Genomic DNA, 24,931 nt, shown 5'->3' on the forward strand with positions numbered 1-24,931 from the left:
TGTAACAGTGAGAATTTGGAGATAACCTCAGGCTTTTCTTATGGCTTACCCAGTCAGTAGTATAAGGTAATGGCGAATAGTAGGATCTTTTGGCTAAACTGTCCAAATTAGAATCTCTGCTCTAGAACTTCTTAGCTCTGGGATCTTTGGCACACTATCTGATCTCTCTGAGCATCAATTTCTTTATCTGTTAATGAAGTTTAGAATATTAATAAACTCAGAGTTTTGTTAGGATTAAATGAGACAACTCATCTGAAGTGCTTACGAGTGTCTTGCACATACATAGTCAATAAATCTTAGCAATTGTTATCATAATTGTCATTATTACTGTGCCATTACTGTAGTGTTTAAGTTAAGGTATATTTACAAGTGGTGGTATAGAAAGGTATCTTACATATCATTAAGTGACAAAAGCAAATTGCAGAACATGGCTTTAAATGTATCTGAAAGTACCTCAGATTGCTCACCATGTTCATATTGTGGAACAGAGATTAGGAAGGACACTTAGTTTCTATGTTATAAACACAAGTTGATAACACTTTTTAAAACTTCTAAAAATGTTTATAAACTTTTGTTTATAATATTTCTTTTAACTACAGAAATAAAACTAAAAACCAGGGGCAGGGAGGCAGAAAACAAGGTTTAAAGAAAAAATTGGCAAGCCCTATGCTCTATTGAAAATACCTCCACAATTTTTGCTGCCTGAGAACTATCCCTGCCTGAGGGTCCACATGCTTTAGTGGCTCGACCTGTACTTGCATCATGTTCTGAAGTGAGAGAAAGGAGAAAGAATTAAAATGAAGCCTCTGATGTAATGGTGTAGGAGCTCCGGGGAATGTGGCTGCATAGGAACTCACTTCCCACATGCTGGCCACTTCCCATAGGACCCTGCCCTCCCTGAAACTTACAACATTTATACAGTGAGTAATCCTTCCTCTGCCACTGAAATGAAATCATTTATAATGGCTACAACACTGGTTTTTCTGAATCTTAAAAATAGCCTTTAAGGGCAGAACTGTGCAGGCTTTAAAAAGATCCTTGGTGGCCAGAGCATAGGGGGAAGGTGAGGGATCAGTAGTCAGAGAACAGAGGATTTTTAGGACAGTGGAACTATTCTATATGGTACTATGGTAGTTGCATTTATTATGCATTCTTCAAAACCCACATAATGTACAATACCAAGAGTGAACCCTAAAGCTAACTGTGGACTTTGGGTGATAATGAGGTGTCAGTGTAGATTTGTTGATTGTAAAATGTCCCACTTTAGTGTAGGATGTTGATGGGGGAAGGCCGTGTGGGGCAAGGGGTGTAGGGTGTATGGAAACTCTTCGTACTTTCTGCCAAGTTTTGCCGTGAACCTAAAACTGCTCTAAAAACTAAAGTTGTTTTTTTTTTAATTAAGAAAGAAATGAGCTACTAAGCCACACACACAAAGAGACCTTTATGTTCTTATCTTTTAGAAATATATACTAAAATATTTATGAAGGAAATGATACGTCCGAGTTTGCCTCAAAATAATACTGGGGGCAAAGTGGGTGGGAAAACAAACGGAATAAGATTAACCATGAGATGACAATAATTGAAGCTGGTAAAGTGCACGTGGGGCTTCATTATACACTTCTGACAGTATTTGCTTTAACTTTTTCCATAGTAAAAAGTTTGTTTTTAATTAGCCTTAAAAATCATCATTCTAATATTTAGCCAAGATTTTTCATTTTGGAAATCCCTCAGTAGTTCTAGTGTCACCTTCCTAATGTGACAGTTTTCAAAGGCTCTACACACCTCTTTGCGAAAAACACGTTTTTCTTAAACATTCACTTTTAAAAAAATATATTTATTTATTTAGGGACTTCCCTGGTGGCGCAGTGGTTAAGAATCCATCTGCCAATGCAGGGGACACGGGTTCAAGCCCTGGACGAAGATCCCACATGCTTCAGAGCAACTAAGCCCGTGCACCACAACTACTGAGCCTGTGCTCTAGAGCCCGTGAGCCACAACTACTGAGCCTGCGTGCCACAACTACTGAATCCTGCGCCCCTAGAGCCTGTGCTCCACAACAAGAGAAGCCACAGCAATGAGAAGCCCTCACACCACAACGAAGAGTAGCCCCCACTCACCACAACTAGAGAAAGCCCGTGCGCAGCAACCAAGACCCAGTGCAGCCATAAATAAATGAATGAATATATATATATATATATATTTTTTTTTTTTTTTTTTGGCTGCACTGGGTCCTAGCTGCAGCATGCCGGATCCTTTAGTTGTGATGTGTGGACTTTTAGTTGCAGCATGTGGACTTCTTCTTAGTTGTGGCATGTGAACTCCTAGTTGCGGCATGAGGACTCCTAGTTGCGGCATGAGGACTTCTTAGTTTTGGCATGCAGACTCTTAGTTGCAGCATGCATGCAGGATCTAGTTCCCCGACCGGGGATAAAACCCGGGCTCCCCTGCACTGGGAGCATGAAGTCCTACTCACTGGACCACCAGGGAAGTCCCCAGAAAAACACTTTTTAAAAAACAGCTTTATTGAAGTATAATTGTCACACAGTGAACTGCACGTATTTAAAGTATACACTTTGATCAGTTTTGACATATATTTGTACCCTGGAAACCACCACCACAGTCACAATAATGAACATAACCATTGCACCTAAAAGTTTCCTCATGCTCCCTTGTAATCTCTCCCTCCTGTCCCTCCCCAACTGCTGTCTATTCCCAGGGAACCACTGATCAGATTTTTGTCACTGTATTCTAGTTTTCATTTCGTAGAATTTTATATAAATGAAATCATATGGTACATACTCTTTTGAAAGGGTTTTTTATTCAATATAACTCCTTCTAGTCAAGATTCATCACTCTTATAGCATGTGGCAGTAGTTCCTTTTTATTGCTGTGTTGTATTCCGTTATATAGATATATCACAGGTTTTTTTGTTTTGTTTTTTTAATCCCTTCACTTGTTCATGGGTATTTGCCTTGTTTCTGGTTTTGGGTTATTACAAATAAGGCTGTTGTGGATATTTGTGTACAGATCTTTGAATAGACATAATTCTTTCATTTATTTTGAGTAAATACCTAAGAGTAGAACATGATCCAATGTAGAAGGTATATATTTAGGTTTTTGTTTTTTTTTGTTTTTTTGTTTTTTGCATTATGCGGGCCTCTCACTGTTGTGGCCTCTCCCCTTGCGGAGCGCAGGCTCCGGACGCACAGGCTCAGCGGCCATGGCTCACGGGCCTAGCCGCTCCACGGCATGTGGGATCCTCCTGGACCGGGGCATGAACCCGTGTCCCCTGCATCGGCAGGTGGACTCTCAACCACTGCGCCACCAGGGAAGCCCCGTATATTTAGTTTTTTAAGATACTGTCAAACAGTTTTCCAAATTGGTTGTATAATTTTGCACCAGCAGCATGTGAGAGTTCCAGTTCCTCCACATCCTCATCAGCCCTTGGTACAGTCAGTCTTTTCAGTTTCTCAGCCATTCTAGTGGGTGGGTACTAATATCATTGTGGTTTTAATTTGCATTTCTCTGAATAATTATGTTAAGTATCTCTTCATGTGCTTGTCATCCTAATATCTTTGGTGAAGTATCTGTTCAAATCTCTTACTCAATTTTTAAATTGGGTTGTTTGTTTTCTTTTTCTTTCTTGTTTTTTTGGAGGGGGTTGTTTTATTGAGTTTTGAGAGTTCTTTATATATTCCAGATACAAGTCCTCTATGATATATATGATTTGCATACATTTTCTCCCAGTCTATGGCTTGTCTTTTTATTTTCTTAACAGTATTTTTTAAAGAGCAGAAATAGATCAGTTCAAATATTGATAAAGTCCTTTTAATCTATTTTTCCTTTTGTGGATCTTTTTTTTCTTTATGTCATGCCTGAGAAATCTTGCTTAACTCAAGTTCTCAAAAGTTTTTTCTTACATTACTTTCTTCTGGAAACTGTAGTTTTAAGTTTTACATTTAGGTCTGTATTGTAAGTATAATTTTTTGTATATGGTATGAGGTATGGATCACAGTTCAATTTTCTCCATTTGGATATCCAGTTGTTTCAGCATCATTTGTTGAAAAAGACTATCCTTTCTCCACTGAATTGCCTTTGCACCTTTGGGAAAAATCAGCTGTCCATATGTGTCAGGCTGTTTCTGGGCTCTCTGTTTTGTTATTTGTGCCAATATTACATGTTTTGATAACCATAACTGTATAAGAAGTCTTGTGGCATTAGTTCTCCAACTTTCATTGTTTTGGATATCCTAGGTCTTTTATTTCCATATTAACTTAATAAACATTTCTACAGAAAAGCCAATTGAGGTTGCATTGAACCTTCAGATCACTCGGCAGGGGGGTAAAGGGGTGGCGTTGGTAGAATTGACACATTAACAATATTGAGTCTTTCAATCCATGAATACACAGTATAGCTCTACATTTATCAAATATTTAGGTCTTTAAAAATTTTTTTTAATTGTGATAAATGACATGACATAAATTTTAAAATTTACCATCTTAACCATTTTTAAGTGTACAGTTCAGTAGTGTTAACTATATTCACATTGTGGCACAGTAGATTTCTAGAACTTTTTCAACTTGCAAAACTGATACTCTGCACCTATTGAACAACTCCCTATTTCCCCATCCCCACAGCCCCTAGCAACCACAGTTATACTTTTTTTTGAGTTAGACTACTTTAGATACTTCATATAAGTGGAATCATGCAGTATTTGTCTTTTTGTGACTTGCTTATTTCACAGTATAATGTCCTCAAGATTCATCCATGTTTTAGCAAGTGATACGATTTCCTTCTCTTTTAAGGCTGAATAATATTCCATTGTACATATGTATCACATTTCCTTTATCTGTCTATTGATAGACATTTGAGTTTCTTCTGTCTCCTGGCTCTTGTGAATAATGCCACAGTGATCTGGGTGCACAAATATCTCTTTGAGATACTACTTTTAATTCTTTTGGATATGTACCTAGAAGCGGGGTTGCTGAATCGGATGACAATTCTGTTTTTAATTTTTTTGAGGAACCTGCGTACTATTTCCTATAGCGGCTGTACCATTTTACATTCCCGCCAACAGAGCTTCAATTTCTCTGCACCCTTGCTAATACTTGTTATTTTCTGTTTTTTTTGTAGTAGCCATCCTAATGCATATGAGATACCTCATCTTAGTTTTCATTTGAATTTCTCTGATGAATAGTGATATTGAGCATCTTTTCTTATGCTTGTTGGCCGTTTGTATATATTCTTTGGAGAAATGTCTATTCAAGTCTTTTGCCATTTTAAAATCAGATTGTTTCCTTGTTGTTAAATTTTAGGAGTTCTTTATATATTCTGGATATTAACCTATTATCAGGTATGTAATTTGCAAACATTTTCTTCCATTCTGTGGTTGCCTTTTTACTCTGTTGATTGTTTCTTTGATGCACAGAAGTTTTAAAGTTTGATGTAGTCCCATTTGTCTATTTTTGCTTTTGATCTTTAATTTCTCTTAGCAATATTTTGTAGTTTTCAGTGTACACATATATTTGGGGTTCCTGAAGACCATGCTCAGGTTCAGTGATTAGGTAGTAGAAGGACCCACAGATCTCAGAAAAGCCGTTATACTCACTGTTACAGTTTATTACAGTGAAAAGGCAAAGATTAAAGTTAGCTACAGAAAAGGGCACAAAGGGCAAGGATCCAGGAGACACCAGGCCCAAGCTTCCAGTTGTCCTCTCCCAATGGAGTCATGCAAACAGTGCTTAATTCTCCCAGGAACAGTGTGAGACAACATGCACGGAGTATTGCTCACCAGGGAAGCATACTTGAGCCTTGGTGTCCAGGAGTTTTATTGGGGGTTGGTCATGTAGACATGTCTGAACATAGTTCTGTAGCCCCTCCTAAGGTCAAGCAGGTACGATGTGGCCCAAAATTTCCACCATGGATCACATTGTTAACAATGTGACCCAAGGCCTCATGTAAACAGAAACACTCTTAACAGGCAGCCTATTCCAAGGGCTTAGAGGTTATCTCCTAGGAAGCAGACCAGATCTTTCTTTGGTGTGTGCAGGGTTTGGACACCCCTGACCTGCTGAGTTAATCCTTGACAGTACCAAAGCCCTTTCACATCTTTTCATCCTTCAGGTCTCAGCTCAAATGATGTCACTTCCTCAGAAAGATATTCTCTGGTCACATTACTTGAAAGTAGTCCCATTCTATGTATTTATCACATCACCCTATTATAGTACTATTCCAATCTGTAATTATCTTGTTTATTATCTGTCTTCCCCTGCTTGAAATCATTTCATGAGGGCAGTCTTGTTGACTGCTATGTCCTTGTACCTAGCTGGCATTCACTTTTTTAAATTAATAAGTTTTAACTAAAACAAAGTACCATAAGCCAAATAGAAAGATGACAAAGGATATGAATACTTAGTTCATTTAAAAAAATACTCATCTTTTCTAATAATAGATTGAAAAGTTAAAATTACACTGAGATCCCATATTTTAATACCTGTCAGACTGGTATAAATTCAGGCCTCTCGTAGCTTACTATGTTGACAAGGGCTTGTTGAAACAGGCACTCTCCTGCATTGCTTAGACTTTAAACTGGTACAACCCATAAAGAGGGCTATTTGGCAATATAAATCAGGATTTCAAATGCATGTATACTTTGACCCCGTACTTTTACTTTTACTTCCGGGAATTTATCCTGCAAATATGCCCCCATACGCATGAAGTAACTTACAGGGGGCATTCATTGAAGCAGTGTTTGGAGCGGCAAAAAGTTGGAAACAAGTTTAATGTCCATCATTAGGGGATTGGCCTAGTAAATTATGATATATTCATATACTGACTATACAGCTGGCTAAAAAAAATTTTTTTTTTAGAGAATAAGGATATTCTTTACTGATGTGTAAAAAACTCTCTAAGATACATAGTTCAAAAAAGAAAGCAAAGTACAGGACAGTGCATTTATTGTGCTACCATTTGTGTGGACAAGGGGAATGAGAATATATATTTGTATTTGCTTGTATATGCATAAGGAAACTTTAAAAGGATTTGCTGAGAACAGTGACAGTGGTAACCTGGGGGATTAGGAAACTAAGTAGGTAGTTAAGTGAAAGGTTTTTTACTGTATACCTTTTTATACTTCCTGGCTTTAGAACCGTATGTATGTTTTACCTGTTTAAATAAATGAATTATACTTTAAAAGACAATAATATGGTTAGTTTTAAAAATAGTATCTGAAGTATTACTATAAAGATGAAGGGGTGTGTGTGTGTGTGTGTGTATGTGAGAGAGAGAGAGAGAGAGAGAAACAGTGCTCTAGTATCCATATCAGCTCCAGGGGCGGGGCAGGGTGGGGTTCGCTAATGTTCATCATAAACCGGAACATCCAGTAGAGTACCATAAGCAAGCATTTTATGATTGCTGCTTTCATGCTAGGCTCACCCAGTTACAGCTCCCGTAGCCTGGTAGGACAGCTGTGGTGCCATAGCAAGAACTCAGGTTTTGAAGCAAGAGACTTGGATTTGATTCCTGCCTCTGCTGTTTTCTGGCTATGAGATTTTGGACCAGTTGCTTTAGTGTTCATCTGCCAAAACCTCCCAACATATGAAAAGAATAAATGAGATGACATGAGAGTGCTTTGTAAATTATATAAGTACTTTATATCAATTATATAATACTAAATTATATAAATGCTTTGTAAATACTATATAAAGGGAGCTGTTATTACTTGCATTTTAGTTTATATTGAGCATTAATCAGCCCATCAAGTTGGTCGTAATTGTATTGCTGAATATTAGTCACAAACATAACATTCTTAGCATATGACGTAGTCACCTCCTTCTAAGAAAGTAGAACTATGAATTCCCTCAACCCTCCTGGTCCTCAGCTATCTATCACACTACACCCCTGTTTTCCAGATCCCACCTTCCTCATAACCATTTCCGTCCTACTGAACTTTAGTGACTTGTGTTTGGCAAAAATTATCTTTCTTGGTGAGTAGTATACATATTTCTATCTTTTGTGCTTTGCAGTAGTTTCCTTTCCGCTCCTCATAGGGCTTGAGTCTCCATAAATGTTTTCTCCACGAGGTCAGACTGAGGCAGAGGGCACCAGTGCCTTTGTAAGGCCAACTTTTCTCTCTCCTTCTCTTCTCCGCCATTAATCCCTTACCCTGTTTCATTAATTATCATCTCTCTGTCTTGTATCATCACCCTTTTACTCTAATCCTAATTCTATACTTTGACCTGACAAGTATGCTTAAGTCTCTAAAATAACTTTTTCAAATTTGAATCCCTTCTGTTGTCACTTTTTTTGTTTTTGTTTTTGTTTTGCTTCAAGGAATTATTGCCTCTAATTTCTCAGTTTCCATTCAACCCCCAGTCCATTATGATTTATGAATAACCTGCTGCTTCTCTCGTTGGTCGTCATCCCACTCTGTATTTTTCCTTCCACAGCTGTTGTAGTACATTAATGACCAACATGTCCATCTATACTTTCTCCCTGAGATTTCATCCACTTGCATAGCAGTGGAAACTAATGACTTCCCCCAACTCTCTTCTGAGCTTGAAATTCTTATTAACTGCCTTTGGACTTTCCTGCCTGGTTGTAGGTACTTCAGATTCACCTATCTCCCTAACTAAAATCTCTCTCCTCTCCTCTAGCCTGCTCATCTTCCTGTGTTCCCTGTATCTGTCAATGCCATCACCACCTTCCTAGTCCCTTATGCCTAAACCTCCAGAGTTATCCTTGACTCCTTCCTGACCACTCACATGTAATTTGCCACAAAGCCCTGTCAATTCCACTTCTGAAATATTCTTCTCATACCTCCCCTATTTTCCATCATCACTCAGTCAAGTTTCTTGAAAATGAAACATAATCTGATGTGTCACTTCCTCAACCTTAACAATTTTTATGACTTTCAGTTTCCTACAGGACAAAGTCTGAAGTCCCTGGCATGGCAAACAAGGTTCTTTACAACCTGTTCCTAACCTTCCTTTCCTGCCACCAGCCCTGACCACCCTATCCTCCAGCCACCTCAGGAGTACTCACTGATTTTCTGCATAGGCCTGTGCCAGTCTACATGTTGTCTTTGCCAGGAGCCCATTCACCTTCTGCTCAAGAATTATATCTTTTATGTTGTGTTTCTTTTTTATTTTATTTTATTCTTAATTTTTAATTGACATATAGTTGATTTACAATGTTGTGTTAGTTTCAGGTGTATAGCAAAGTGATTGTTATACATACATATATATATTTTTTCTTTTTCAGATTATTTTCCATTGTGGTTTATTACAGGGTATTGAATATAGTTCCCTGTGCTATACAGTAGACTTTGTTGTTTATCTGTTTTATATATAGTAGTTTGTATCTGCTAATCCCAAACTCCTAATTTATCCCTCCTCCACCCCCTTTCTCCTTTGGTAACCATAAGTTTGTTTTCTGTGTCTGTGGGTTTGTTCTGTTTTGTAAATATGTTCATTTGTATCATATTTTAGATTCCGCATATAAGTGAGATCATATGATACTTGTCTTTCTCTTTCTGATTTACTTCACTTCGTATGACAATCTCTGGGTCCATCCATGTTGCTGCAAATGGCATTATTTCATTCTTTTTTATGGCTGAGTAATATTCCATTGTGTGTGTGTGTGTGTGTGTGTGTGTGTGTGTGTGTTGCATATATGTATATGCCACATCTTCTTTATCCATTCATTTCTTGATGGACATTTAGGTTGCATCCATATCTTGGTTATTGTAAATAGTGCTGCTGGGAACATTGGGGTGCATGTATCTTTTCAAATTAGAGTTTTGTCTGGATATATGCCCAGGAGTGGGATTGCTGAATCATATGGCAACTCTATTTTTAGTTTTTCAAGGAACCTCCAGACTATTTTCCATAGTGGCTGCACCAATTTACATTCCCACCATATGTTGCCTTTCTTGATCATACAAAATTAATCAGTCCTGTAGCACTTTGTTCACATCTCTAGTATAATATTTCTCCTATGTTAAAACTATCTCATGAGCTACTTAAGGACAGCACCTAGATCTTTTTAATTTCAGTATTGCCACAGCAGAATACCTGGAATATAGAATTCCGATTACTTGTGGAATGAATAAATTGAAAGTCAAAGGAAAGAGAAAGCCCACATTGAGCGTGCAGAGCTTCCATGTTGTCTTGTGAGTGGCAAATTGAGAGGGCGTTAAAAACTTGATTTCTGCAGTCTGGCACACCTGGGTTCAAACCATTGCTGTAACACTTACTAGCCTTGCCCATAAAGTGGTGATGATGAGGTGGCTGTGAGAATTAAATGTAAAACACATCTCAGGGCTCCCCTGGTGGCCTGGTGGTTGAGACTCTGCACTCTCACTGCAAAGGGCACGGGTTCAGTCCCTGGTCAGGGAACTAAGATCCTGCAAGCCGTGCAGTGCAGCCAAAAAAAAAAAAAAAAAAAGGACATATCACAATCCATAGTACCGTGTAATAATTTTAAGCTATTATTAAGCATGTTATATATTTTTATTGAATAATAGTATTCCTCTGTAGTGATACTTGGTTAAACTCTAGTTAAAAATGAGGTACAAGAGTGGCATGTTCTCAAATGCGCTTCCTCAGAGAATGCTGTCTTAACCAAGCTGATTTTATCTTATCAGCAACAGTGACAGTCAGTCTACTTCCATCTCCTGTTTTATTTACTTCTCTGTTATTTTTCTCCTTTTGTCTCATTATTTTTATTTTGCTGTTAGTGCTCTTGGGATTCATTCTACCCTTTACAAAAAGTGAGTTTTAGATACAGTAATACCACAAAGGAAACTGAACTTGAAGAATAGGAAAGGATAAACCCAGGATAAGGATTTATAAGTAACAAAGTAGTGGTTAGGTTAAGAGGAAAGTAGAATCTAAGGAAGTTCTACTTCCATTCCTTTATTCATCACTTATTTATTGTTCTCTTCCTCTATACAGGGCAAGATGGGAATGGGGTGGGGACAGGGTGGGAGGGCATCAGAATTAAGGCCTAGTTTCTCTCTGTAAAGGTTTTTTTTTAATTGAATATTTTTTTGAGATAACTGTAGATGGTAAGAAATAATACCGAGAGATCCCTCGTAAATCACTTCAAGGATTTTTAAGTCTTATTAATAATAAAGGTGAGGAACTTCCCTGGTGCTGCAGTGGTTAAGAATCTGCCTGCCAATGCAGGGGACATAGGTTTGAGCCCTGGTTTGGGAAGACCCCACATGCCGCAGAGCAACTAAACAACTAAAGCCATGCACCACAGCTACTTAGCCTGCACTCCAGAGCCCGTGAGTCACCGCTGCTGAGCCCGCACGCCACAACTACTAAAGCCCACGCACCTAGAGCCCGTGCTCTGCAACAAGAGATGCCACCACCATGAGAATCCCGCACACCGTAACGAAGAGTAGCCCCTGCTCACCGCAACTAAAGAAAGCTCGCGTGCAGCAACAAAGACCCAATGCAGCCAAAAATAAATAAATATATATATATATTAAAAAAATAATAATGAAGGTGAGATAGTTCCTTGTATAACTGATATGAAAACACAAGTAGAAAGCACTTCCTGATTTTGAAAAAGGTGAGCGTACTCTGCTTGCAGCTGCAGCAAGTAAAGAAGGCTTCATGCAGGTGTCGTTTTTAAGTCAAACCTCAAAGGATGAGTACAATTGTATTCGGTTGAGAATGGAAGGTGAGAATGAAGTAAGCCACGAGCCAGGTGAAAGGGAGGACCTGGGTTCCTTCAGTGGACAGTGGTAAATAATCTTGGCTTTTAAACTGAATACGTCTTGTAAATTGATTCTTTCTTGCCTCAGGTTTTTGGAACTCATGTAATAATGGGCCTATTGATAATCTCGGGTCTAATCATTAAATTTTCTGTTTTTGATACAGAACACCTTGATTCTACTGGGAGTCTAATTTACTGAACAAATCTCTCTTGTGCTTTTAGAACGACAGTAGAGAGCGGCATGAGCACGGCAGCGAGAGGCGGAGGCATGGCAACTCTGAGTCGTTATCCAATGGCCGAGCCCCCGGTAACTCACAGCAGGTGGTGGAACAAGAGGAAGAGGAAGATGAGGAGCTGACATTGAAATATGGCGCCAAACATGTGATCATGCTCTTTGTCCCCGTGACTCTCTGTATGGTGGTGGTCGTGGCCACCATCAAGTCAGTCAGCTTTTATACCCGGAAGGATGGGCAGCTGTACGTATGAGTATTGTGTGTCATTATGCTCAGGGCCAGCATAGCTGTCCTTCATAGCGTGTCATCACCACCTTGAAGGCCTCTGCACTGAAGGGACATGAAGGCCAGGGAGTCCATCCTCTGATGGCCAGAAGCAGATGATGCTTTAAGTAGAGAAACTGAAAGCTGCAGAATTATATTTTTTATGTGGTGTCCCTAGATGGGGTTGAATTTATTTGGAATTGAGCAGTTGAGTAGTGATTTTACCACCTCAGGGCCACTGGGCCCATTGTTCTTCTCCCTGGAATGTTCTTTTCCTTTTCTAACTTTGGTGGATTAATTCCTATCATCCTTCTCATCTTGGCTTAAATGTTGAGTCCTAAAAGATAACTTCCCTGATCCTCCTAACAGAATTAGGTCCTTCCTGGTATCCTTTCTCAGCAACCTGTTTTTTTTTCACTTGTTACAGTATGCAAGTATATATTTATTTTCATTATTTAATGCTTGGTTTCCTTCTGTACTATGAGGCCTGTGAGGGCACTTTGTTTCCAAGGTGAGGTATGTAATAAATGCTCAGCCAAAGAAGAAGTTGTTCAATGAAAGGGTGAAGAAGTAATGCAGGCTGGCACTAAGTGTTTGCAGAACTGTCATGTAGATTTCTCTGGTGCTGTTGGTGTCGACCCTTTGTCTCCAGGAAAAATGCTTTGATTCAGATGTCACCTAGTTCTGTCTCTAGGACTCTTGTGGGGCTCAAAAAGTTTTAAATGAATTTCGAAGTTGGTGAGTGTCTGGAAAATTCTGTGGGGTTCTGAAAGCCAAGCTTTTAACCTTTCGGGAGAAAGGGTAAGGCAGTGAGTGAAGGACAGGGATTGGAAACAATAACCAAAAGAGGTTGGGGAATATTATCTCTGTAAGTTAGAGTTAGGTTTGGCTGCATATTAAAGAACGGGTTAGCAAGCTATGCCCCACAGGCCAGATCTGCCTGCCACCTCCTTTTGTAAATGAAGTTTTATTGGAACGCTGCCATGTCCATTCGTTTATATATTGTCTATGGCTGCTTTCATACTACAGTGGCAGAGTTGAGTGGTTGCAACAGAGACCATGTGACGCACAAAGCTTAAAATATTTACTCTAGTTTTTTACAGAAAGTTTGCTGAGCCCATTATAGAAAATCAAAACAGGGAATTCCCTGGCATTCCAGTGGTTAGGACTCGGTGCTTTCACTGCCGGGGCCCGGCTCCGATCCCTGGTTGGGGAACTAAGATCCTGCAAGCCGTGGCGTGGCCAAAAGAAAGAAAATCAAAACAACTGGTTTGAATGATGCACATATTTTCTCTCTCTCCCACAGAGTAATGCAGAGGTAGTAGTTCAGATTGTGTAGTGGCTTCTCTTCATCAAGGACTGAGGCTCCTTCGTCCCTTCTTTTTTGGCTTCTACCCTCTAGGTTATTTTGGGGTCCAGTATTGGTGCTGGAGCCCCAGCCTTCATTCAGACAGCAGGAAGGAGTGGGGGAGAAAAGGCCATGAGACGTGACTCTCAGCAGAACTAACTCCTCCCTTAGAAGTTCCACACAACACATCTCCCTATAACTCATTGGCCATTACTTATTCTCATGGCCACACATAACTGTAGGGGAGGCAGAAATAAAGTCTTCTACTGGGAACATTGGTACCTGGGATAAAAGTGTTTTTATGTGAATGAGAAGCAAGGGCAAGCTGGATATGTGACATTATCTCAAGACAACTTCAGTTGCAGTCACCGTACAGATGAAGGATAATTATCAGCCATTTTACCTTCCTCTGACAACCACTTGTAGCCTAGATAGTTTATGGCAGAATCTGGTACTTTTTTTTTTTTTTTTTTTAAGTTTTCAGAGTATAGTTGCTTTACAATGTTGTGTTGGTTTCTGCTGTACAGCAAAGTGAATCAGCTATACATATACATATATCCCCTCTTTTTTGGATTTCCTTCCCATTTAGGTCACCACAGAGCACTGAGTAGAATTCCCTGTGCTGTGTAGTAGGTTCTCATTGGTTATCAGAATCTGGTACTTTAACAAATCACTAATAAGCTGTGGAGAAAGAACATTTGATGAGGTAATTATTTCGGTATAAATCATCCACTAGATGGAGCCAGTGTCTGGCCCACATAGGTCCACCTCCATATTTTAACTATCTCCTTTTATTTTGAAGGACTTATTTTAGCATATACCTATTTTTATTAGGTTAAAAACTCTTGGTTAGATTGATGAGATGGAAAAAAGTGACTTATATCAGTTGAATCAAGGAAACAAAACTGGTGTTGGAGAGCATGTAGTTTGGAATCTCCATTAACACTTACCTGGGGCTTTTGTGTTTTATTTTATTTTAGAATCTATACGCCATTCACAGAAGACACCGAGACTGTGGGGCAGAGAGCCCTGCACTCAATTCTGAATGCTGCTATCATGATCAGCGTCATTGTCATCATGACTATTCTCCTGGTGGTTCTATATAAATACAGGTGCTATAAGGTGAGCGTGAGACACAGAGCTTTGCTTTCCACCATATTCTTTTCAGGGTTGGGTTTTGTTGTCACCTTACTTGGTCTAGTAAAGAAAAAGGTCTTATATTCTAGAACTAAGTTAATTTTTAGTTTCCCCCCTTATTTGTGGAACATTTAAAAAATACAAAAAGGCATAAATGAAAAACAAATGTTTTCATATAATATCACACTCTAAATGGTTTTAACGTTTTGATTTGCTGTATACTTCGGACATTCCAGAAGGATATATCCTGAACCTTTGTGAATTCCCTCATTGACAGATAGCACTGTAGCATATAATTGTCCCCATAAAATAACGTATAACTGCAAAAATTCAGATTCTCAGCTTGAGTACAAAACAGCAAAGCCACCTTCAGCTGCTGTTGTTAAACTCATTGGTGACTGGCCGAATTCTCGGTTCTGAATTCGTAGATGTCCATTCCCTCTCTCCTGCAGGAACACAAATTCTTTACTTGGGAAACAAAGGCAGGGGAGGTTGTGCAGGAAAGACACAGGCCCAGCCCTCCCAGCCTCTGGTCCCCTACCTCACTCTCTACCTAAGTGACTTGCTTGTGAATTTCAGCTACCTGGCACATGTTTCAGATTCATGCCTCAGAAAAAGGACAAATTATTACAGGTCATGAACCTTTAGGCTCATTCTCAAATAAAAGAAATATTAACTTTTCAAATATTGAATTCTACTCTCTTTTTAGTATTTACTTCTGTATATTCTTTAACATGGTTAAAATCAAATGCATAATCAGTATGTGTCCTTTTTTAACTTTTACTTTGGCATGAGCATTTTTCCATATTACAAATTCTTAGCAAATATGTCTAATGGTTACATAATATTTGACTCAATGGGTGTATTGTAATTCACTTCTCCTAATTTGGACATATAAGTTGTTTCCAGATTTTCGCTCTTCTAAAAAACAATGAATGTCTTTATGCATAGAACTTTTCCATTTTTCAAATTATTTCCTTAGGGTAAAATCCTAGGCACAGAATTTCTGGAGCAAATTATCTGCATATTTTTAACTGTCTTGCTATGCAGAATTTTGTTTTCAAGATGATAGTATCAATTTGTACTTAACACTGGTAGTGAAAGAGGCTGTCTTACCCCACCTTCACCAGCGTTTAATTTTTTTTAAAAAAATCTGTGCTAACCCTCATAGGCAAAGCAAAAATGTCTTAATTTGCATTTAGTTGATTATTAATAAGATAGAATACCTTTTCAATGTTCACAAACTCTAAAATTATACAGAGTTTAACCTTGTTTGTTGAGTGGGTGGAAGTATTAACCTAAGTGATGACCATTTGCAGTCTGACATCAGAATCTAGAGATTGAAGACAAAAGATGTGTGTGATGGCGACAGGTAGTCATCAACACTCAGAGAGCCAAAGAGCAAATGATGTAAACCCATGTTGAGAAGCATACTCCTCCCCCTGCTTAAATATGCTCATGTCTCAATTACTTTATCTTTTTTTTCCCCACTATATATATTTGTTTACATATAAGTGTTTACCTGCCAGTTCCATTGCTCTGCTTTATTGGACTTTCTTTGTGACTTGTATCTGGATTATATGCTACTTTTATTCCTCACATGTTATTGGGAGTCACCTGGGGTTTTGCATTCTTCTTTGGTGTTAGGAGGCCTCTTTCTGCTTTGCTAGCAGGAACTTAGAGGGCTTCTCCTGGAGCTCATAGTCTTGCTAATGTCCACTTGGGTTGTGTTGAGTTCAGGTGGAGGAGGGTAGTACTGGAGGGAAAAAGTGGTAAACTCATCGCTGGCTTCCTGGTACTTCTGACTCCCCAGCCTACTGGCAGCTGCACGCATTCGATCCAGGTTTTGTAGTTGTATCCTGCAGGTAGAACTAGAACTTATCCTGATGTATTTTTGGTAGTTTTGTGCATATTTTAGTTAATGCTTCATATTAGACAATCTAAAAGGTTTATACTTGGCTGGATTTCCACATTCACCCATTCATTTTTGTGTTGTTTTCTTTTGCTTTTTAATATTCAAGTCTTAGCAAACACAGCCAATTCTATAGAAACAAGTTGTTAATTTTGACTCCTAGTATAAAAATAAAAGGAGCTTTTGAGTCAGAAATTCAGAAACTTGCCAGGACCTGTTTGGAAATAAGCCCTGAGGATTTGTGTGTCAGTGGTTGATTGTGCAATGTCTCTGAGAAGCCCAAGAAGCTAAAAGACCAAACAAACCTTAAAAAGGAAGAAATGGAAAAGGCAGTTAATTATTACATATCATTTGTTATAGATGGAACTGTATAGCTTACTAAAGTCACATGATTTCTGGCCTAGATAGTTCAGTGTTTAGAGGAGATCCTTGCTGTTCTGTACTGAAGCAGGGGCTCTTTTCTTTCAGAGCCTTTAGCACAGGAAAGCTGAACTAGGGATTGTAGCAAGATGAGAAAGGCCTGTTTTACCACCTGATGTTCTAGAAAAAGGGAAGGTGTTATTTAGTCATCATCAGAAGAGGCTTTGAATTTAGGTAATAATTCAGAAAGTCATAACATCAGTGATTAACCTAAATAAGACCATTTACAACCATTATTACAGGCAGAGGGCTAATATTTTTACCATATGAAGAGCAGTTACAAATAATCAAAATTATGAACATCCTAATAAGAAATTTAAAAAATCCAAGCAGAGAAATTATGAAGGAAATATAGATGGCCAGGAGAGGGAGAGGAAGAGAGAGGGAGAGAGAGGTGTATGTGTATTTCCTCACTAGCAAAAAATATATATATTAAAATAACAAATTAACATATTTAACTTATTGACTTGGTGAAGGTTAATCAGGCCTTTTTTTGTGGAGTCACTAAGCCAGTATGTATCAATAGTCAGTAATTAGAAAATGTTTGTACACTTTGGTTCTATATTTTGCTTTCATGATTTATCCCAAAGAGTTAAAAATGCTGGAAAATATTTGCCTACTAGATACTACTCCTAGCATAAAATATAATTGGAAAAAGAAGGAAACCCCCACAAATTCCATGCATAAGGGAAAAGTTAAATTGTGGGTTCATGCATGTAAGTAGACTATTATTTAGTCATTTAAAAATCATATTTTAAAAAAATATTTGGTGGGATAAGAATTTGTCTTTAATAAAAAATTAATTTAAAAAGCAGAATGTAAAATTTTCTATTACCTGATTCTAATTTTTTTAGAAGGTCTTTACATACGCAGACAGAAAACATGTCTGAAAGGAAATGTTAATGTCAACTTTGGTTATCATTGGTCAGTGGGAATTGTTTTTTCTTTTAGTGTTTCTATATTTTCTATATGTTATAAGCATATGTTACTTTGCATTCAGAAAAATGCTGTTTTTCTTAAATAAAAAACATTCCCATGTTCCCTTGCCCCTTCACCCATAAAACAAGGTAAAAAGCATTTCTTAAGAAAGTGGAGGATTTCTGGTACATAATATTTACTCTAACCCTTAATTTGGAGCTCAATATGGAATACCAGTGTACATCTCCCACTCTTTAAAGTTTTTCTGTTTTGTAATATTTTATATACTTTTTAGTCTTACAACTTGGATTATTTCTAAAGCTAAGACTTGTGATGGGCTGGGATGCAGGTGAGAAGATTCATTTCTGCTTATTATTTTTTTTTTTGCAGATGAACTAGAGTAAGGACTCCCTTTAGAATATTTTGCTAAAGTTGAAGTACTTAGAGGGAAATGTACAGGAGTCTTCAGTTTACTTTGATATGTATTAAAATGGGCTAATGGGTGGAGAGATGGATAGATGTGTTGCAAAGCAAGTACAGCAAAATGTGAATGGTAGAATTTTGGTGGTATCTGGGCAGTGGTTCGCTGTGTGTTTGAAAATTTTTAGAATAAAATGTTAGGGGAGGGGCTACCCTGGTGGCGCAGTGGTTAAGAATCCGCCTGCCAATGCAGGGGACACGGGTTCGAGCCCTGGTCCGGGAAGATCCCACAGGCCGTGGAGCAACTAAGCCCGTGCACCACAACTACTGAGCCTGTGCTCTAGAGCCCACGAGCCACAACTAATGAAGCCCGTGTGCCACAACTACTGAAGCCCGCGCGCCTAGAACCTGTGCTCTGCAACAAGAGAAGCCACCACAATGAGAAGCCTGCGCCCCGCAACAAAGAGTAGTCCCCGCTCACTGCAACTAGAGAAAGCCCGCGTGCAGCAGCGAAGACCCAATGCAACCAAAAATTAAATAAATGAATAAAAAAAAAATGTTAGGGGAGGTTTTTATGGAGGAACACCAGACATTAAATCTGTTGTATTCAGATAGTCAATTTAGAATACCTAAATGTCAAAGGAATACCAACTTTAGTGATATAAAGCCACTCTCTTTACCTTTTCCCAAATTGTAACATTTTATAAAATTGTTTTAAAGAAAGAGAGAATTTTTAAGAAATCTTTTCTTCAAAAGAATTGACGACTGCTGCTAACTTCTTGTCGCCGGCTCCTGACCCGTCCCAGGACCCGTGATGCCAAGGCAGCTGCAAGGGGCGACGAACAGTCGGGGTTGAGCCCCGAGTGAGCTGAGGGCTCGCTCTCTTCTAGTCTCCCGGGCCTGCCCCACCTGAAGAAATGAGTGGTGGATTGGCCCCAAGTAAAAGCACAGTGTATGTATCCAACCTGCCCTTTTCCCTGACCAACAATGACTTATACCAGATATTTTCCAAGTATGGCAAAGTTGTAAAGGTTACTATAATGAAAGATAAAGATACCAGGAAGAGTAAAGGGGTTGCATTTATTTTATTTTTGGATAAAGACTCTGCACAAAACTGTACCAGGGCAATAAACAACAAACAGTTATTCGGTAGAGTGATAAAAGCAAGCATTGCTATTGACAATGGAAGAGCAGCTGAGTTCATTCGAAGACGAAACTACTTTGATAAATCTAAGTGTTATGAATGTGGGGAAAGTGGACACTTAAGTTATGCCTGTCCTAAAAATATGCTTGGAGAACGTGAACCTCCAAAGAAAAAAGAGAAAAAGAAAAAAAAGAAAATTCCTGAACTAGAAGAAGAAATTGAAGAAGTAGAAGAAAGTGATGATGAAGGAGAAGATCCTGCTCTTGACAGCCTCAGTCAGGCCATAGCTTTCCAGCAAGCCAAAATTGAAGAAGAACAAAGAAAATGGAAACCCAGTTCAGGGGGTCCCTCAACATCAGATGATTCAAGACGCCCAAGGATAAAGAAAAGCACATATTTCAGTGATGAGGAGGAACTTAGTGATTATAATTATATATATTATGTCAATACCATTAAAAATTTTTTTTAATCTTGGAGTATCAAGTTCCATTGGGACTAAAGATTACTTTTAGAATTTGAACATAAGAACACTTAGTACCAAATAGTTTTTTACTTTAAAATAGTTCATAGGAAATTGAAAAGTAATTTTAAAGTATCATGTTTATCTTGCATCAAGATTTGCTAATAATCATTAATCTTGAAAAGTTCATTTGAATAAAAAAGAAAACTTAATACTATCATAATAATGCTATTGTCATCCCGAGAAAAAAGGTAGATAAGTAAAAAGATTTGTTTGAGAAGTTCATTATAAAAGTTTATTCATGATTGGCTTATTTGAGGACTTTTGAAATAAATTTCATCTTTAAAACAAAAAAAAGAATTGACAATCACAGATCACCTTGAGTGATCAAAATGGAACCACAAGACAAAATTAACATAGATTCTAATGTTAACATTAGTAACAACTAGATTTTGATAGCTTAGAGTGAGATAATTGGAACAGCTGGATCTGGGAGGTGTGTGTGGGAGATTTTTTTAAAAAAGAAGACAAAATAATATTTTTGATTTGGAGCTTTTCTTTTCTCCTTTTTCTTTAGGGTTTGATTTGGTCTTTTCTGATTAAGAGATATGTTTGGGAAAGTTGTTGATTAAGTAACTCCTGTCATTAAACAGTAAAGTTCATTGAAAGCATAAAGCATATTATGGGTGTATCTACCTCAAAATAATTTCACTTTTGGTTAAAAATTACCTGACAATTTATCATGCTTCTCCATTCTATTTTTTAAAACCCCAGACTCCTTGGGTTGTATAGTATTTTCCCCAGTGTACTTATTACATAAAATTACCATAAAATTTTTTTATCTTGTGTAATAGATTATAAAAATCAAGGTCTGGGGACTTCCCTGGCGGTCTAGTGGTTAAGACTCCAGGCTTCCACTGCAGGGGGCACAGGTTCGACCCCTCGTTGGGGAACTCAGATCCCACATGCCACATGGTGTGGCCAAAGAAATTAATTAAAAATCAGGTTCTGATTCTATCTCTCATATTAATAAGCTGTACATGAGTAATAATGACTAATATTTATATAGTTCTATATGAATTCTGCATAATATTAATGGACTGACATATAAGTATTAACTTATTAATGAACCAAGTAAAATAAACATAACATAGCAATACTTATTGAAACCTCAGATTCAATAATACTTATAGAAACCTCAGAGTATTCTTTTGTCAAATGGTTATGTAATTTAGACAACCTATTTTCTCTGTACAGTTAAAGTATGTGTACATAGGTCACTTAACTGAATATCTGATTTTCAATTTTATTGAATTTGATTTATCAGTTATTTTATTTTATCAAGTTATTAGCGATTACTTATCAATTAATTTATTGTTTATTTAAGAAATACATCAAAATTCCTCCATCGAAAATATTGCTGCTTTAAAGTTTAAATGTTAACTGTTGACTCTGATGATAATTTTTTTAATCGAAGTATAGTTAATTTACAGTATTATATTAGTTTCAGGTATACAGCATAGTGATTTGTTATTTTTACAGATTATACTCCATTAAAAGTTATTACAAGATAATGGCTATAATTCCATGTGCTATAAAATATATTCTTGTTGCTTATCTATTTTATACATAGTGGTTTGTACCTCCTAATCCCATACCCCTAATTTGTTTTTGTTTTTTTATTGGAGTATAGTTGCTTTACAATGTTGTGTTGGTTTCAGGAGTACAGCAAAGTGAATCAGTTATATGTCTATATATATCCACTCTTTTTTTTTTTTTCAGATTCTTTCCCATATAGGCCATTACAGAGTATTGAGTAGAGTCCCCTGTGCTATACAGCAGGTTCTTATTAGTTATCTATCTTATATATAGTAGTGTGTATATGTCCATTCCAATCTCCCAGTTTATCCCTCCCCACCCTTATCCCCTGGTAACCATAAGTTTGTTTTCTACATCTATGAGTCTACTTCTCTTTTGTAAATAAGCTCATTTGTACTCTTATTTTTAGATTCCACATATAAGCAATATCATATGATATTTGTCTTTCTTTGTCTGACTTCATTCCGTATGACAATCTCTAGGTCCATCCATGTTGCTGCAAGTGGCATTATTTTGTTCTTTTTACAGCTGAGTAATATTCCATTGTATATATGTACCGCATCTTCTTTATCCATTCGTCTGTCGATGGACATTTAGGTTGCTTCCATGTACTGGCTATTGTAAATAGTGCTGCAATGAACATTGGCATACCTCTAAATTGTACCCCTCACTTCCCATTCCCCTTTGGTAACCACTAATCTGTTTTCTATATCTGTGCATCTGTTTCTGTTTTACATGTACATTTATTTGTATTGCTTTTTAGATTCCACATATAAGTGGTATCATACAGTATTTGTCTTTCTCTGTCTGACTTATTTCACTAAGCCTAATACTCTCTAGGTCCATCCACATTGCTGCAAATGGAAGAATTTTATTCTTTTTTAAGGCTGAATAATATTCCTCTGTGTGTGTGTGTGTGTGTGTGTGTGTGTGTGTACACATCTTATTTATCCGTTCTTCTGTTGATGGACAGTTGGGTTGCTTCCATATCTTGCCTGTTGTAAATAGTGCTGCTGTGAACATAGGGGTGCATGTATCTTTTCAAATTAGTGTTTTTGTTTTTCCTGGATACATACCCAGCAGTGGAATTACTGGATCATATGGTAGTTTTATTTTTAGTTTTTTGAGGAACCTCCATACTGGTTTCCACAGTGGCTGCACAAATTTACATTCCCACCAACAGGGTACAGAAGTTCCCTTTTCTCCACATTCTCGCCAATACTTGTTATTTGTGGTCATTTTGATGATAGCTATTCTGACAAGTATGAGGTGATAACTCGTTTTGATTTGCATTTCTCTAATAATTAACAATATTGAGCTTCTTTGCATGTGCCTGTTGGCCACGTGTATGTATTCTTTGGGAAAATGTCTCTTTAGGCCTTCTGCCCATTTTTTGATTGGGTTGTTTGTTTTTTGACATTGAGTTGTTTGGTTTGTTCATATATTTTGGATGTTAACCCCTTGTCAGTCATATCATTTGCAAATATTTTCTCCCATTCCGTAGGTTGTCTTTGTCTTTGTTTTTTTTTTTAAAACAATAACCCTTAAAACTTTATTTATTTATTTATTTATTTATTTATTTATTTATTTAGGCTGCATTGGGTCTTCATTGCTGCTTGCGGGCTTTCTCTAGTTGCGGCGAGCGGGGGCTATTCTTCATTGCTGTGCACTGGCATCTTATTGTGGTGGCTCCTCTTGTTGCAGACCATGAGTTCGATGTGCGCGGGCTTTGGTAGTTGTGGCACGCGGGCTCAGTAGTTGTGACTCACGGGCCCTAGAGCGCAGGCTCAGTAGTTGTGGTGCAGGGGCTTAGTTGCTCCGCGGCATGTGGGATCTTCCCGGACCAGGGCTCAAACCTGTGTCCCCTGCATTGGTAGGCAGATTCTTAACCACTGCACCACCAGGGAAGTCCCATAGGTTGTCTTCGATAATTTGGTTTTTTTAATGTATTCTTTTCTTTTTAAGATTTTATCTATTTCTAAAGGAACGAAGGTCTACATGTATTTTGGTGAAATTTCTATTTATATTATGAGTAGTTCAGTACCAAAGAGTTCTGTTATAGGTACTCACTGATCCCAAAGCTGCTTGTGTTTTGCCATTTGAAAATCATAACACATACAGAAGTAATATACAATTTTTGAAGTAAGAAATTTGGATTTTTTTAGGGTTATGGGATCTGTTAATTATACTGAAACTCTTTTCTAGGTCATCCATGCCTGGCTTATTATTTCATCCCTATTGTTGCTGTTCTTTTTCTCCTTCATTTACTTGGGGTAAGTAGTGAAATATTTGGTCTGTTTTTCAGAAATTAACTTTATTTGGGCTCTATAACTGTCACTTAAAGAAATGTACTTTGTTGATGAATTATTCTTAAATTATAATTCTTTCCATGTATAGGCCATCCTTGGTATATATAGAACTAGTTAATATTATCGATAGGGATATTCTTTTGTTGATCCTTGTTTATAATAAGTAGAACTGAAAGAACTCAAGACTACAGTTAATTCTATGTCTTTTTAGTAAAGAATTTACTGTATTCTTTACTTCTAGTAGTAATCTTTGAATCAGAATGTGAAAACATTTCAAGCATGTGTATAAACATGAATTGATTTTTAAACTTTTATATTGTTTCATCAGTTAGTCTTTCGCCTTTCAAATGAAATCTTACCTGAGAACTTCACATATAAAATAGAAAAAAGTGGAGCTGCTCTGTTGAAGAGAATAGAGAGGCTCAGAGGTTTGCCCGCCTTGCCTTTCTCTCAGCCCCAGTGTCAGAATACAGGTCATAAACCATTGCACTAGCTCTTAAATTAGGAAGAAGCAATAAAACTAAAAAATAAATTGAAGAGTTAATTCTTTGGTAGAAGCAGGGGGAATAACCATAGACAAAAGAAATAAATGTAAGAATCTCTATGAAATGGATGATTTTCTAGGAAAAAACTAATTACCAAAACTGACCACTGAAGCGATAGAAAATCTAAGTAGAGCAAAGAAGAAATACAAAAGGTTGTTGAAGAGGTTCTCATCCCCCCTCCACCAGTAACAACAATACCAGGCCCAAATGGTTTCATAGGGGAATTCTATTAAACCTTTAAGGAGCGGATAACTCTAATGCTATTTTAACTGTTCCAGGACATAGAAAAAGAAGAAAAGCTTCCAGATTCTTTTTAGGAAGGCAGGGTAACACTGGTACCAAAACCCTATGAATTATCAAGAAAAAGGAAACTGTGGATCAGTCCTATTTATTGATGCCAAAAGAATAACTAAATATTCACTAACAGGATTCAGCAACAACCCTTTGAGGGTATAATACATATGATCAAATGGAGTTTGTTTGCAGAATGGG

At 37.6% G+C, this 24,931-nt stretch overlaps 2 protein-coding genes across 2 annotated transcripts in view; both read left to right on the plus strand.

The window, feature by feature from the left end:
- Positions 1-24,931, plus strand: part of PSEN1 (presenilin 1) — a 75,950-nt gene that overhangs the window by 19,036 nt on the left and 31,983 nt on the right. The window contains exons 3-5 of the mRNA XM_079698783.1: positions 11,953-12,206; positions 14,556-14,697; positions 23,791-23,858. Of these exons, the coding sequence (XP_079554909.1) occupies positions 11,953-12,206; positions 14,556-14,697; positions 23,791-23,858 (464 nt within the window). The remainder of the gene's footprint in view (positions 1-11,952; positions 12,207-14,555; positions 14,698-23,790; positions 23,859-24,931) is intronic.
- LOC307050774 (zinc finger CCHC-type and RNA-binding motif-containing protein 1-like) lies at positions 19,193-20,364 on the plus strand. The gene has a single exon (XM_079701027.1). The coding sequence runs from the start codon at positions 19,300-19,302 to the stop codon at positions 19,993-19,995; it is 696 nt and encodes a 231-aa protein (XP_079557153.1). The 5' UTR covers positions 19,193-19,299; the 3' UTR covers positions 19,996-20,364.

Source organism: Hyperoodon ampullatus, assembly GCF_949752795.1.
Source record: "Hyperoodon ampullatus genome assembly, chromosome: 3".
Classification (NCBI taxonomy): Eukaryota; Metazoa; Chordata; class Mammalia; order Artiodactyla; family Ziphiidae; genus Hyperoodon; species Hyperoodon ampullatus.

Coding starts and splice junctions, on each gene's coding strand:
- LOC307050774 (XM_079701027.1), top strand. CDS start 19,300: ATGAGTGGTGGATTGGCCCCAAGTAAAAGCACAGTGTATGTATCCAAC.